Genomic DNA, 13,420 nt, shown 5'->3' on the forward strand with positions numbered 1-13,420 from the left:
CAGCCCCATTCTCCAGGAGTAGCGAGCCAATGGTTCACTACAAATTGTTAGATTATTATACGACACAGGATTGAAAGATGTTGCTAAAATTGTCTTTACACTGCATAAGAAAAGACTAGGCATTTTTTGGGTGTTTATATTCTCATGGCTGTGATTAGGTGCTAGCAGTGAAATTGCATGTGTATTTCTGCATTGCTCCAATACCTCGTTCAAAGCAAGAACTGTAGTGTAATATATTTAAGGAAATCACAAGCACATCATAGACTAGGTAAACGAGTCCGTTGAAAGAAGCCATCCATGTCACATGCTTGTATTATTTAATACTCACATGAATTAAACTGACTCCTAAACAATACACTTTCTTTGTTAGTTAGTTCCATATAGCCATCAGGGAGAAGCTTGTAGCATAAGTTTCTGAAAGTGATAGCATTTGCCTCTCTGAAAATGAGATTTGTTTTGGACTCAATTTTGACCTTTCTCCCTGGATGTGTAGGTTCTGTCTCCTGCACTTTGCTCTCAATATCATGTTGAGTTTTTCCAGCTGCTGCAATTCGTTCTTAAAGGGGCATCAGCAATCAGTCCAATGTAAACCAGAAATGTATGGTAGTAAACTAAGTATTGGGCTTTTCTGCTTGATGATGTGTGGTAATAATTTATACTGGCACTCCAGGATTCTTAGGACAGCTTGTGAGGAAGATTTACGGCCACATGGATTGCCATCAGATTTCAGAGCTTTGCCTCTTTGTACACTGTACAGGCATTTTCCAATTTGACTATGGAAGCGGAAGATGGGATCCACCATGACCCTTCTTTGTGTTATCATAGCCATAGCACTGATAACATTTATGACGTCTGGCATATGCAATTATTTGTAAGACACTGGTGTAAGTCTAGGCATAGAGATGCCTCATTTCTGTTTTAGGCATTTAGGAACTGAATATTTATCGTGTCCAAAGGTATTGCAGCTCTAACCAGCACTACCTGTGCTTCAGGTCATCTGTTAAGACCCAGCTTGAGATCTTTTGCTTTTGGTAAGAGTTTCACCTACCTAAATAAAGAGTTAGATTTCTCCTGCTGTGATACATTTCTCTGTGTGATCTGGACAGTGGCACAGAGCCAGGCTATGGCTGAGTTTGTAAAGCAGCTTTTCTAATTTGCCACACTGCTTCATCCTCGTCCAGTTGGAAAATGGGTGAGACAGGACTCTAGCTATGTCAGGTTCTGTTCGTAGCTCTGCCTCAACGTACCTTGGGCAGCACTGGCGTTTTTGTCTGAAACTGTGGAATAGTTACCCTTTCCAAAGTATGAAATGGTCCTTTCCAGAAATAACTGGGGAGAGCGCAGATTTCTTAGTGTACGGAGGGCAAGGAAGAGAATGAATGATGGCAATCTTGAGTCCTGTTTTCCTAGTAGTATTTTTGACTCAGCTAAAAGTCTTTGGTCAAGAGGTTGGGTTTGGTGTTCTGGTGGTTTGGATGCTTCCAAAAATAGTATGAAATCAGTACATTTTAGCATCTTTTAGAAACCAGAAACATGGTCCATTCTGGATGACTGGGAAATTCAGTAAATTCACAAAGACATGAATAGCAGTAGCATCTGTCTACATCAGACAGTGGGAAGAGTATTAGTTTCTGTGGATCAATGTTTCTGTTCCTTTGAAAGGTTTAGTAGCTGGTAGATCTTACAGTCAGGACCTAGGAGTGAAATGCTGTGCTGCTTTTAAGTTAATTACCCTTGCGTTGTGAGAGATTTTATTTTGCTCAAATTCTTCTGCGTTACATTTGCTATAGATTGTGATTAAGAATTTAATTTAAATGTCTTCTGCCATGATCCTTTTTATTTTTTTTCCCCCTTTATCAGAGAGAAAATACTTTAGGTAAATTTTGTGCAGCATATCAGCACGGTTTGAGCAAACTGCGATATTAAGGCTGCACTGTATTTTACATGTTGGATGTAAGAGCTGCAGTAAGTAGAATAAATAGAAAAAAACCTCATTAGTTCTGATAGTTCTGTTCATCCTTTGATAGTTTTATATATCCTATCTGGAAGTCTCTGTTGCAGAATTTCACTTTAGCTTCAATAACTCTCTTCATGCATGAAGGGACCTGTGAGAGGCTGATACTGACTGGGAAGATTAGGAGAGTGAAATGGAGCATACAAAATTCACACCACCACCACCCCCCCCCCGCCCGGTGTCAGGGATTGACCCCAGCCAGCAACTAAGGGCCTACCTAGATGCTTGCTCATTCCCCCTGTCTCCTCCCTGCAGCAGGATAGAGAAGAGAGTTAGAAGAGCAAAAGCAAGAAAAAACTGATGGATCAAGATAAATACAGCTTAAGTGAAGCAAAGAGAGAGGAGCAAAAGGTTCCGAGTAGTGCAAAGGCAATCGCTCACCACCTGCCACAAGCAGACCAATGCCCAGGCAGTCTCTGAGCAAGGGCTACTTTGGAAAGAGTACCTGCTACTTTTATTGCTGAGCATGACATTATACCATATGGAATATCCCTTTGGTCAGTTAGGGTCAGCTGTCCCAGCTGTGTCCCCTCCCAGCCTCTTGTGCACCCCCAGCCCACTCACTGGGGCAGCAGAGTGAGAAATAGAGAAGGCCTTGACTGTTCAGCAACAGCTAAAACATCTCTATGTTATCTGCACTGTTTTGGTCACAAATTCAAAACATGGCACCATTCAGGCTGCTGTGAAGAAAATTAACTCCATCCCAGCCAGACCTGGTACATTCAGAGGGTCAGCAAATTCTGTTGTGTGTTTTCAGTAGGGTATGAGTTACTTGCATTTGAAGAACATGTAATAAGTCAAGACGAATTTTCAGGGTTTCTGTAAAAGCAGTCAGATTAATATTGATGAATAATAATCAACTACTTTGATATGTGGAAGAGTTGAGGAGATGGAAGCTACATTTCCAGAAGAATGGTAGTGGGCAACTCAGTAGGAAAAGAAGAAAAATAAGGAGCTGTATATGGATGAAAAAAGACAGAGAGTCATATGCTCAGATATAGCTGACTTGGAAGTGGAAATGTGGAAATGTTGTAGGAAGAAGCAGCAAACCCTTGTGTCATCTGGGTAGAGAAAGATCAAGAACAGGTTTGCAGGCTTGTATCAATTTTGCTAGAAGTTCAAGGCAGTGGAGCACATCAGCAGAAGTGGGTGCAAAAGGATTTGGGTCCTCCTTCCTGAGGTCAAGGTGAGAACTTGTGGAGGTTTGTAGGCAGAATCTAGGACATGAGCCAGGCACTAGGAGAAAGCAGAGGCTGAGATTTAGTTTTGAGCTAACTGGCAAAAAACATGGGAAAGAGGATATGTTCTAGATACCACCCTTTTTAAAAATTATTTTAATTTTTTTCCTTCTTTCCTTTGTGTTATGTTCATGTTATCATGGGGGGACTTTATTTGTTCTTCCTTCATTGCAATTTATACCAGGCAGCCAAAAACTCCATCTCCCGGGGAGCCTGGATGCTTAGCAGCTGGATTGACCCTGTATGAGAAAGAATATGTACTTTCTAACCATTGAATTGTAAAAGAGTGAAAAACAAAGGTTGAGGAAAAACCCTTCCAAGAAGCAAGGGAAGAATTTTGCCTGATGCTAAGGTACTTATTAGAAGATGTATTCTGAAAGGTGAATACTTTCAGGATGGAGCGGTTACCCGTAGTATCTACCTTAAGCTCCTCTATAGCAGTGTTAACATTCACAGCAGCTATAGGCTGCTGCTTAGCTCATCCAAAACCACGTGGAAGTTTCAGCACTGAGCAGTAATAAGAGCCTGTAGGTGCCCTCTCATTTTTTTTTTTTTTTGTTTGGCTTGTAACTGCAACAAGACTTGGAAGCCTCCCCAGTTTTAGTTTGCATGCTTTACTGCAGAGTTTAGATTGCATCACTTGCTTGAACTTCCAGAAAAGGGAGTTTCCAAGTCTGCATAAGTGACATACATTACATGGTGGTTTTTGGCAGAAGGACCGGTAGGATAACAAGAAGAGGTGGTCGATGCCCCAGGCCTGTCAGTATTTGAGGCACTTGGACAATGCCCTTAATAATGTGCTTTAACTTGTGGTCAGGCAGTTGGACTAGATGATCATTGTAGGTCCCTTCCAACGGAAACATCCTATCCTAAATGATAATTTCAATCTCTAGCAGGTTCTAACAATCATTCTGCCTGCATTAAAGATGTAAACAGGTAAACAGGAATTGTTGCTGAACTCAGTATGGACTGTCAGTTGTGGTGGCCTATCTTATTGTTTAGTAACACAAACAAACTTTTGCTAATTGGAATTTTTTTTTATGTTCTTCTTGATATTCTGTTGTAATTAAGAACACAGAACTTGAGGTGTTCTCCTTGGCTCTCAAGTGCAGGCAACCACAGATTTTATTAGCACTCAGAAAGCTGTGTCTTACATAAACACTATTGTTCTCACCATGGCGTAGTGTGTTGAAAACCTTGCTATCATGTCTATTGTGAGTGTTGTGCTGCTCTGTGGAAGAGGATGTGTTAATCAGTGTACAAATAGTTTTGGATATCCTGTCTTAACAGAGGACAATTTCTGTGAAGCAGAGCAAGGAATCTCTTGCAAAACTTACTCTCAGTTTTTTAATTCCTTTAGAGCCTGTGCATATGCCAGGATTTCTTTTGTTTATTTAAAACAACTCCAACTGTTACTGTTTGCAGGATTTATAAGTCTTACAGTGGATTAGTGGATTTAAAGTTTCTTATCCTTGTTTAATTTGATATCGTTAAAAAACCATATCCTTTTTTCACCTAAAAGAAGATAATAACAGTCAAAACTGAATATCTGAAGCATTGTTAATTGAAACAAGTGACTTTTCCTTTCTGTCTCTCTCTCTCTCTTTTAAAAAAGCATATATTCTTTCTTACTGGACAATGTTTTAACTATCATTTACAGTCCATAACAGAAAACTGTTAATTGATCCTCTTGGAGATGCAAATAATTATATGGGGTTTAACTAGATACTGCTTTTTAATTCCCTTGTTTTGTTAGGAACAGATGGACTTTACTTCTTCAGATCATCATCCAAACAAAAAAAGAAAGGTAGCAAATCAGACAGTACTGCTTTACTGACTGTTTTGTTGGGGTGTGCATGTGTGTGTCCATAGTCGTTAAAAAGAAAACAAGAAAAACCTTCAAGTAACATGCTGCAAAAGCAGAAGTGGTAGTTACAGTTGAAATCAATGCAGATCCCCTGCCCTGGGATTTCAGAATAGTGGATAATGAAAGTAAGACATCTATTTTGAAATATGCATGCACCTAGTTAAGAATTCTTATAATTCATGGTGTTCTTGAATTTGTCTGATTGTGCTGCACACTTCTCTTGCTAAAGCAAGCTGAGTAGCTGCTGTACAGGAGCAGGATGGCTTTGTTGCATGAGTGACATTTGTCATCATGGGAGGGGAGATTTGAGCCAGTGAGATATTTCAGAAACTGTACTGCCTTTCATGAAAGTCACCGAGAACTGGAGAGATAATAGTGTGATTATAATAAAAGGTGACAAATACTTCTACAGGTGACATCTGAAAATGAGGGCACTGCTGTCTTTGTCAGCACCTGAAATCCCTGTATGAAGGAACCCTGGTCACAGAAGAGACCTTTACAGTGTGTCTTTTATGGTGTCCTCACTGGAGATCTCCATATGTGCTTGGTAGTAGTTAGCATCTTTTTATTTTGCAAAAAGTAACTTAACTTTCCTGTCAACAGAATCACACATGTTTACCACCAAGTATGATGAAATGGATGTATTTTGTATATACATCAGGTACTTTCCTTCCAAACAAAATCAAACTGCCTATTTTACTTAAGATCAGAAATCAGGTTATTTAATGAAATGGAGAGAAAAGACTTGCCTACTTGCGGAGTTTCCTTGGACCTCTCTTGGCCGTGTCACCTGGTGACTTTCTTCCTTAGACAAAGCTCCTGGTGTTCTGGATCAGGCACTTAAGGGGAGTATAGTGGAAAAAAAGAAGAACCTGCCAAATGTTGCATTCAATTTTTTTTCCACTGAAGTTGAAAAGTTTTCTTCAGTATTAATCTAAATTTGTTAATTTGTGATGTGGATGTGTGTCGTGTCTTCATCTTGCTTTTCCCCTTCCCTCCTCACCTGTTTTAATATTAACCTATTGTGCAGGGTAAAAGGCAAATTACAGTTCTGATTTTGCAGTGTTGTGTTTTGTTAGCTGAAAAATATTTCTGTTTAGAGATAGTTGGTGTGTCTGTCTGTCTTTTTTTTTTTTTAAACTCCTTTCCATCCATATTTCTACATTAGTAATTCATCAAATTGAATAATTTAGCGAGAAATAAAGGCTGAGTCAGGTCTGTTTTGTGTGTGGCTTTGTTGTTTTGCAGATTTAACATGGGAATTTTATATATATCAAAAAATACTTTTGCTTTCAAAAGCATTCATACAAATACAGCGAGCCTGATGCTAGTTATCATATTGCTACCAAAGTGGCAAGCCTGTGATTTTAATAATCAGGCTTCCCAGTGAAGCTTTTTCAGTCAGAACACTGCTCCCTCCGGTGTCCTGACTCACTGTGATGAGATAAGTGGATTTGGTTTGCACTCACTGGTAACCGATCTGTTAATATCATTGACAGAAGTATGATCCTTTTGCTGGGCTGTGTGGGGGTGAAGGTTTGTTGTGTCGAAATAGAGAAATTAACAGCAGCTCACCTTTTGTTTTAATATATACAACTAGTCTTAAGTGTCTCTGAGAAGTATTCAAAACAGCAGGATAAGAAGTTCAATGAATAATTATTCTTCCGTTTCCTCCCATCTAGAACAAAGGAAGAATTATGCACGAGACAGTGCCAGCAGCATATCTGAAACTTCACAGTATCATGTAGAGGTGAGATGAAGAGTGATATACCAATTATAACTTTCGGTTACATGCAGTTATTTTTGCCTACATGATTATTGAGGATACATAATGCTTGAAGGCATTTACATCTTCCCAAACATCCTACCAGCCTGAGGTCACTTCAGAATAGATTACACTGAAATGTCTCAGATTCTATAGCTTTGCCATAATGAGCTGAAATTTTGATGTAGAAGAATGTAAGCAAAGTTGTGTGTAGTTTGGCAAACGGACAGGACTTCTCAATGGGATATCAGTTCAATGTGTTATGCTACCCTGTCTCTGAACCTGGCTTGTTGCAAGGATGAGGCAGAGCTGAAAAACCCTGTGCTGTTGGCGAAGCACACTGGATGATATTTAAAATAAATACTTTGATCAGTTATAATCAGCAGAAGTGACAGAATATTCAGAAGGAGCTGAGCATTAACCCCTAAAAGCCCCGGTTAGTCTACTATGTAGTAATTAAACAAATATATTCTGTCTGCACAAATTCTTCCCCCAGTGTGAAGTGCAAAGTATGTTACTTCCTGTCTTAAGCTGCTTTGCAGAATTACTGCGTGCTGCTGTCATATTTTATCCAGGAGTGTTATATTTCAAATATTCAGCAAAGTAAGCCTGCGTGCCCATATGGAGCCCGTTAAGCACTTTTGGATGCAATGGTTCATTCTCTAGTCTTGCTTTGGCACAAACTTTCTTCCACTTATTTCTAACCGCTGTCATGGGTTAAGTGAAGTCTTACAAATGCCATAGATTCTCAGCTCCTTTTTGCTGGGTTTTAAATTGGCGGTTAAATATAAGATCATATGCAGAGAAGTCTCAATTTCAAGGGCTTCTATCCTATGATCAGCTTGCAAATGAATATTGTGTTGCTTCTAATTGTCTGTCTGTTTTTCTTTGGTTTCTTCTTAACGGCTTTGGTACTGTACTGGCATAAAAATTAGTACTTGTATGTGGAGTCTAAGCATCCCTGTGAGCAGCCAGTAGAGAGTTTGTTTCACTTCTTTTATATACTTTGATTATATGCAGCTTATATCTACTTCTCGTCTGTCATTACTAAGTGGTGTTATCCTGTAAGAGAAGAAAGCACACTTAATTATCTTTTTTCTTCATTTTTAAAAGTTATTTAAAAGATAGATATGCAGGCATATATTAAAATTGGTTCTTCACTAAGCATGTGAAGCTGGATTTATGCCTGGACAAAATGAAATAATTCTATGGATTTCCTTGCATGGTTGGCATGTTGAAGGAGAAATTGTCAGAACCATGACAGGAAAGCCAGTTGACGTGATATCTGTGAGGTAGTATTTAATTTCTAGACCATTAATTGAATCTGGAGAATATTCCAAGTTGATGGGGAGCAGAAGTAGTTGGTATACTACATTTTTACTGTGAGCCACATAAAAGAAGCGACTAGCCTGTCCATAAGGTATCCCAGTCAGATGCAAGCCCATTATGGCTGCCACCAGCATGCTAGCTGGCAGCTCCGGAAGAGATGAGGACACTCCAGGTCAGGGTGGTGGTACATTGGCAGGGTGTTTCTGCGATGCTTCTGCTTACACTTTCTGGATGCAGCTTGCCAAGAGAGACAGGTTTTCACTCCTCAAGAAAGCTAATTAAATACTCAAGGGTTAATTCTAGCTTTGATACCTGAAAGATGTCAGAGTGTGCCTTCAAGGCTAACCATTTACTGTAGTGAGGAAATGACAGAGAATGACAAACAGTGAGTTACAAAAATCAGTTCATTTGAAATGACATTATGGACTAAACAACATCTCTTGTGGCTTGTTGGTAGGATCTGTCATATACAAAGGCACTTTTATTCACAAGTAATTTGTATTGCTATTTCCTGGCAATTTGAATATTGACACTGCCAAGCAATGGGGAAAATTGCAATTTTTTATTTTTAAATGTACATCCCATTCACTAGCACTTGACCACCTTTGTTCTGGACCGAAAAGAGGCAATGATTACAGTAGATGATGGAATAAGGAAGCTGAAATTGCTGGATGCCAAAGGCAAAGTCTGGACTCAAGACATGATTCTTCAAGTGGATGACAAAGCTGTCAGTTTGGTGGACTTGGAATCAAAGGTAAGATCTGTGAGTGGCAGTCTCATTTTCAGAGAGAGAGAGAAAAAGGGAACAGGCAGAAAAATGATGTGTGTGAGATTCAGTATTTTAATTAGCTTATTATCACTTTTCCTTTTTAACTCATGCAGCTTTGCAGCTTTTCTAAGATCAGGACACTGTATGATAAGGTGGTGTTTTGTGTTTGTTTTTATTTTCTCTTCTGGCAGAATGAACTGGAGAATTTTCCTTTAAGCACAATTCAGCATTGCCAAGCTGTGATGAATGCATGCAATTACAATTCGATTCTTGCATTAATATGTAAAGAACCGACCCAAGCCAAGCCCGATTTGCATCTTTTCCAGTGTGATGAGATTAAGGTAAGATAGTAATGGAGATCTGCTATGACTTATTTGAATAGGGGAATTTTATGAATTGGCAAATACAGTGGATAAAATCAAATGAGCTGATTCATAGAAAATAATTCTGTTCTTTTATTCTTATAAATATTCTTTAAGTTTAATGCACTTATGATATTGACACTACTTATAATATGTTGGTAAATGTAGTGTAGTATGTCTTGCAAGAGAGTAGTCCAGTGTGTAAGCTGAATCCTTCAATGCATGTTCAGATATGTCGTTACTGTAAATACTGATTCTTGGGCTCTGTAGCTGTTCATTTAGTCTTGCAATTGTGTAAAGCTCTAGAATATGGTTTGCATTCACACTTCTGAAGAAAATGGTGTAAAGCAGTTTGAATAATCTCAAATTTATTTTATACTCCGCAGATAACTCATCCAAGCTCTGAGTCTTACCTAGTCTTTCCCCTTTTTTCTGTTCTTTTTGTCACTGAACAATTAAACCTTGTCTATATTCTCACCTCTCTGCACCTCTGCTCTGCTGGAGAGATAATGAAAAGGAAAATACTATTTGCAGGAGGGACAAAACAAGGAAAGAAATTTTTTATCTATCATTAATATATGTCCTTCAAGTATAAATAATTTTTTAATGTATCCTGCAACACTTCTTTATTTCCAGGGTTTCAAATTTTAATTTCTGTTACTCTATGTAATTGGTATTGCTTTAACTCTAATTGATATTTTCACGGGGATTTTTAAATTCCTTTGTAGTGGTTTACATCATTGTCTTAAAACAACAGATTGCTAATCACACTATGCAACCATTTTGAAATTAATATAGTGAGTGGTGTGAAGATGACTGGCTAGTTGTGTAATTCGTTGCACAGAGTTTGCTGTTGCAGTGGAAATGGGGATCCTGAGAGTAGTTCAGGTGGCATTATGTTAAATAATGCAGGGATCTTTTTTGAAGTCTGGTTGGACCCAGCTCTCCAAAGTGTAGAGGTGGTCTCTGTACTTCAGAGTTTCATCTTTTGAAGTTGTTCCTCTTTGTACAAATATACAGAGCATAACTTGGAAGTCCAGGATCCTCCTTTTCTTCAGAGTTATTGTTTGAGTCTGTGACCATACCTTAGGTTTTGTTCCTTACCCATAGTTAGCTCTTGTCTTTTTCCTGCTTTTAAGTTACTATGAACCTCAGGAGCCTCTGCAATAAAAAGTTTAGTCAAAATCAATAATACTTGGGGCAGTCAATGGTTTTAAAAAAATTGTTAAATAATAAATATCAAGAGTATGATTAATAGAGTTCTTATGGGTGTAAGTTTCTCAAATCCCCTTAAGTTTTTCTATTAATCTTTTAACCTTCATGTATCCCTTGTCCATATTCTGTAGTGCAATTCATTATAGCCTGGGAAGTCCCTTAAATCCCCTTGGATCCTAAATTCAACAGTCTTCTGGTCCCATCAGAAGATACATGCTCATCCCAAAAACTTACATACCTTTCCATGGTAAGGGTACCAAGAAAGACGTGGACCATTTAGAGTGAGCCAGACACTGACAGATTTGATCTTTGACAACTTGTGTAGGAAATGAATTTGTCAGCTGAAGACATGTAACAGAGCATTCTAAATCCTATGAGAATCCGTGACCTATTTAACGCAAGATCAATTAAAATAATGCCTTAGACCTGCATCAAAATTTCACTTGTGGGCCACTGGTGGAAGCAGGCTGCAGTTATGGAGAGGCAGGAACATACAGATTAGGAAATGTTCTGAAAAATTAATCTTCTGTTATATCAAAGAGAAATTGGAGGCTATTGTTATATCTTAAAGGAAACTGTATCACTAAGTTACTCTCCTAATGCTTTATGCTGCTACCGTCTGTAGTAGTTTTGCTGCTACTATCTATAGTAGAATTTTTTTTTATAATACTGTGTCTTTTCCCTAACATACTTGAGAGAAAAAAATTATGTACGCAGAGGGAAAAAATAGCTTATGTAGTAATGGTTGACTTGAGATAATTACAGCTGTTCAGACAAATTTGGTATCTAGATTACATGCTCATCTGATGATAATGCTGGAGTTTGGAACAGTGGCAAAAATACCAAGTCCCATACAATAGCATTGTGTGGTTTTTTGTTCTGTTTGTCTAAAATAGTTTATCCCAGAACTTTTAAATAAATGGGATTTGATAGAGTATTCTGGAATCTTAAGATGTCCTAAAAAAAGAGAATGTGGAGATGTTTATTTCATATACCTGGATAGTCTAGCTGATAATTGATGGATTCTGCTTTTGGCTCCTTAGGCTAGCTTTATTCATGAAGATATTGAAAGTGCAATCAGTGACAGCAAAAGTGGAAAACAAAAGAAGAGGCTTGAAACACTGAGGTAAAAACATAATTTCTTGGTAGTATATGGGATCATCAAATAGTGTTACAGCATTCAGAAGCTCAATTCAATTTGCTAGTTGACAATGTACTTCCAAAACCGAATGTTTTAACATTTAACATGCCTTGCTTTAACAATTATCTCATACTCTCTTGATTTATGGCATCACACTTACCTTTCCCAATCCTCGCTTAGTGATGGGAACAGCTGACATCAATACCACTTGCCAGGGAATAGCATTGCATGCCTCAATTCTACCTATGAGTCAAGTAGTTCAGAATTTAAATTAAAAACATGTATGCCCCATAAAGTAAATAAGATTATGATAAAAGGTTTTTGGGATCTAAAGATATTAAATAAAACAGCAACTGAAGATTCAATAATCTGCCTGCCTGCCTGTTTAACGATGCGGAAGACTTCTTGTTTCCCTGGTAGTGAAAGCTTCTCTGCCAGTTGGAAAATGTGAGGGAAAAGAGTCAGTTGGGTTCAGAGAAGATCAATACAGAAATTAGAGGTAGCCAACAGAGGTGTAGAAACAAGGCCACAAATATTTTAGATACTGAATGGTAATGGTGATAGTTTGTTGAAAAATTAGTATGTAACTGCATCCTGATAGGATCTCTCGGTAACACTTAGTTTTGTGGTTCAGATAGAGAAGTCTCTGCTGGAGAAAAATCATTAACTTAAAATGTCACCATTATATGAATGAATTTATAGTAGTCTTAGCTACCTGTTAAATTCTGATGCACAGCTTTTCAAGTTTTCCTAGAGTAATGGATACTCCTATAAGAACAAAACCAAAACTGAATTATGTCTAACTTTATCTGCAGGTTTAAAAATAAGTTAGTAGACTTTACTGGCTGTGGGACTGTAACAAACAGGTATAAGCACAAAGAGGCAACCCAGAGGAACTCAAATGCATTGGATATGCTGAGAAACTAATGAGATTTAATTGGGAGAAGAATGTAGGTCAGTACATCTGCTGGGAAAAATAATCCAAGATATCAGTCTCTGAGAGCCGTGAGCCCAAGAGGCCATGAGCGCATGGCAGCTTAGTGCTGGTTACTAGCAGTTGTATCATGTACATGCTGGCATCGGATCACGGGGGAAGACCCTCCTGCCTGGCATTGCCTTCTCGAGTTGCTACAAGGTTATTGACACACAGAAGTGTGGGACATGTGGCGGTGAGTGCCCAGGAGACTGGAGGAAGGAAAAGTGAAGGAAACATCTTTTTGTTCAGTGTTCAAAGAACAAGTAACACTTTGCATTTGTGGTGGTGTTGCATGCTATCAATGAGATTCGATTATAAAGAGATGAATTTAAGGTGAAGATCTTGCATTTAAACAGGGGTGTGGGGAAGAGGTGGGGTATGTTTATGACAGGAGGAGTTGAGATGTCCTTGTTGGTTGGTATCAAACTGCAGAATAACTTCAAACACATCTTTTCTTATGGTATTTAGAACTATGCTAAGAACTGGAAAACTGGAAAATTGCTGGTGGGAACATTGATACATTTGTATCAAGACAGGATGAACAGGGCACTGTTATAAAAAGGAGAATCAGCCAGTAAGTTTAATTGGGTTTGTTGATAGGGTTTTAAGAAACAGGTGGTTGACAACCTGTCAAATTTACGGATAGATACTCAACTTGTGATGGTTGAAAGGTAACTTCTAAAGAAAACTTTCACATAAAGTGGAAGTCCAGCCAGTAAAATGTGTATGGTGGTAAAAGTGCCA

At 38.4% G+C, this 13,420-nt stretch overlaps 1 protein-coding gene across 9 annotated transcripts in view; it reads left to right on the plus strand.

The window, feature by feature from the left end:
* Positions 1-13,420, plus strand: part of EPS8 (EGFR pathway substrate 8, signaling adaptor) — a 141,007-nt gene that overhangs the window by 87,380 nt on the left and 40,207 nt on the right. For all 9 annotated transcript variants that reach the window (XM_080391799.1, XM_080391800.1, XM_080391797.1 and 6 more), the window contains 4 exons: positions 6,802-6,869; positions 8,806-8,967; positions 9,174-9,323; positions 11,603-11,685. In XM_080391799.1, the coding sequence (XP_080247925.1) occupies positions 6,802-6,869; positions 8,806-8,967; positions 9,174-9,323; positions 11,603-11,685 (463 nt within the window). The remainder of the gene's footprint in view (positions 1-6,801; positions 6,870-8,805; positions 8,968-9,173; positions 9,324-11,602; positions 11,686-13,420) is intronic.

Source organism: Falco punctatus (genome assembly GCF_963210335.1).
Source record: "Falco punctatus genome assembly, chromosome: 6".
Taxonomy (NCBI): Eukaryota; Metazoa; Chordata; class Aves; order Falconiformes; family Falconidae; genus Falco; species Falco punctatus.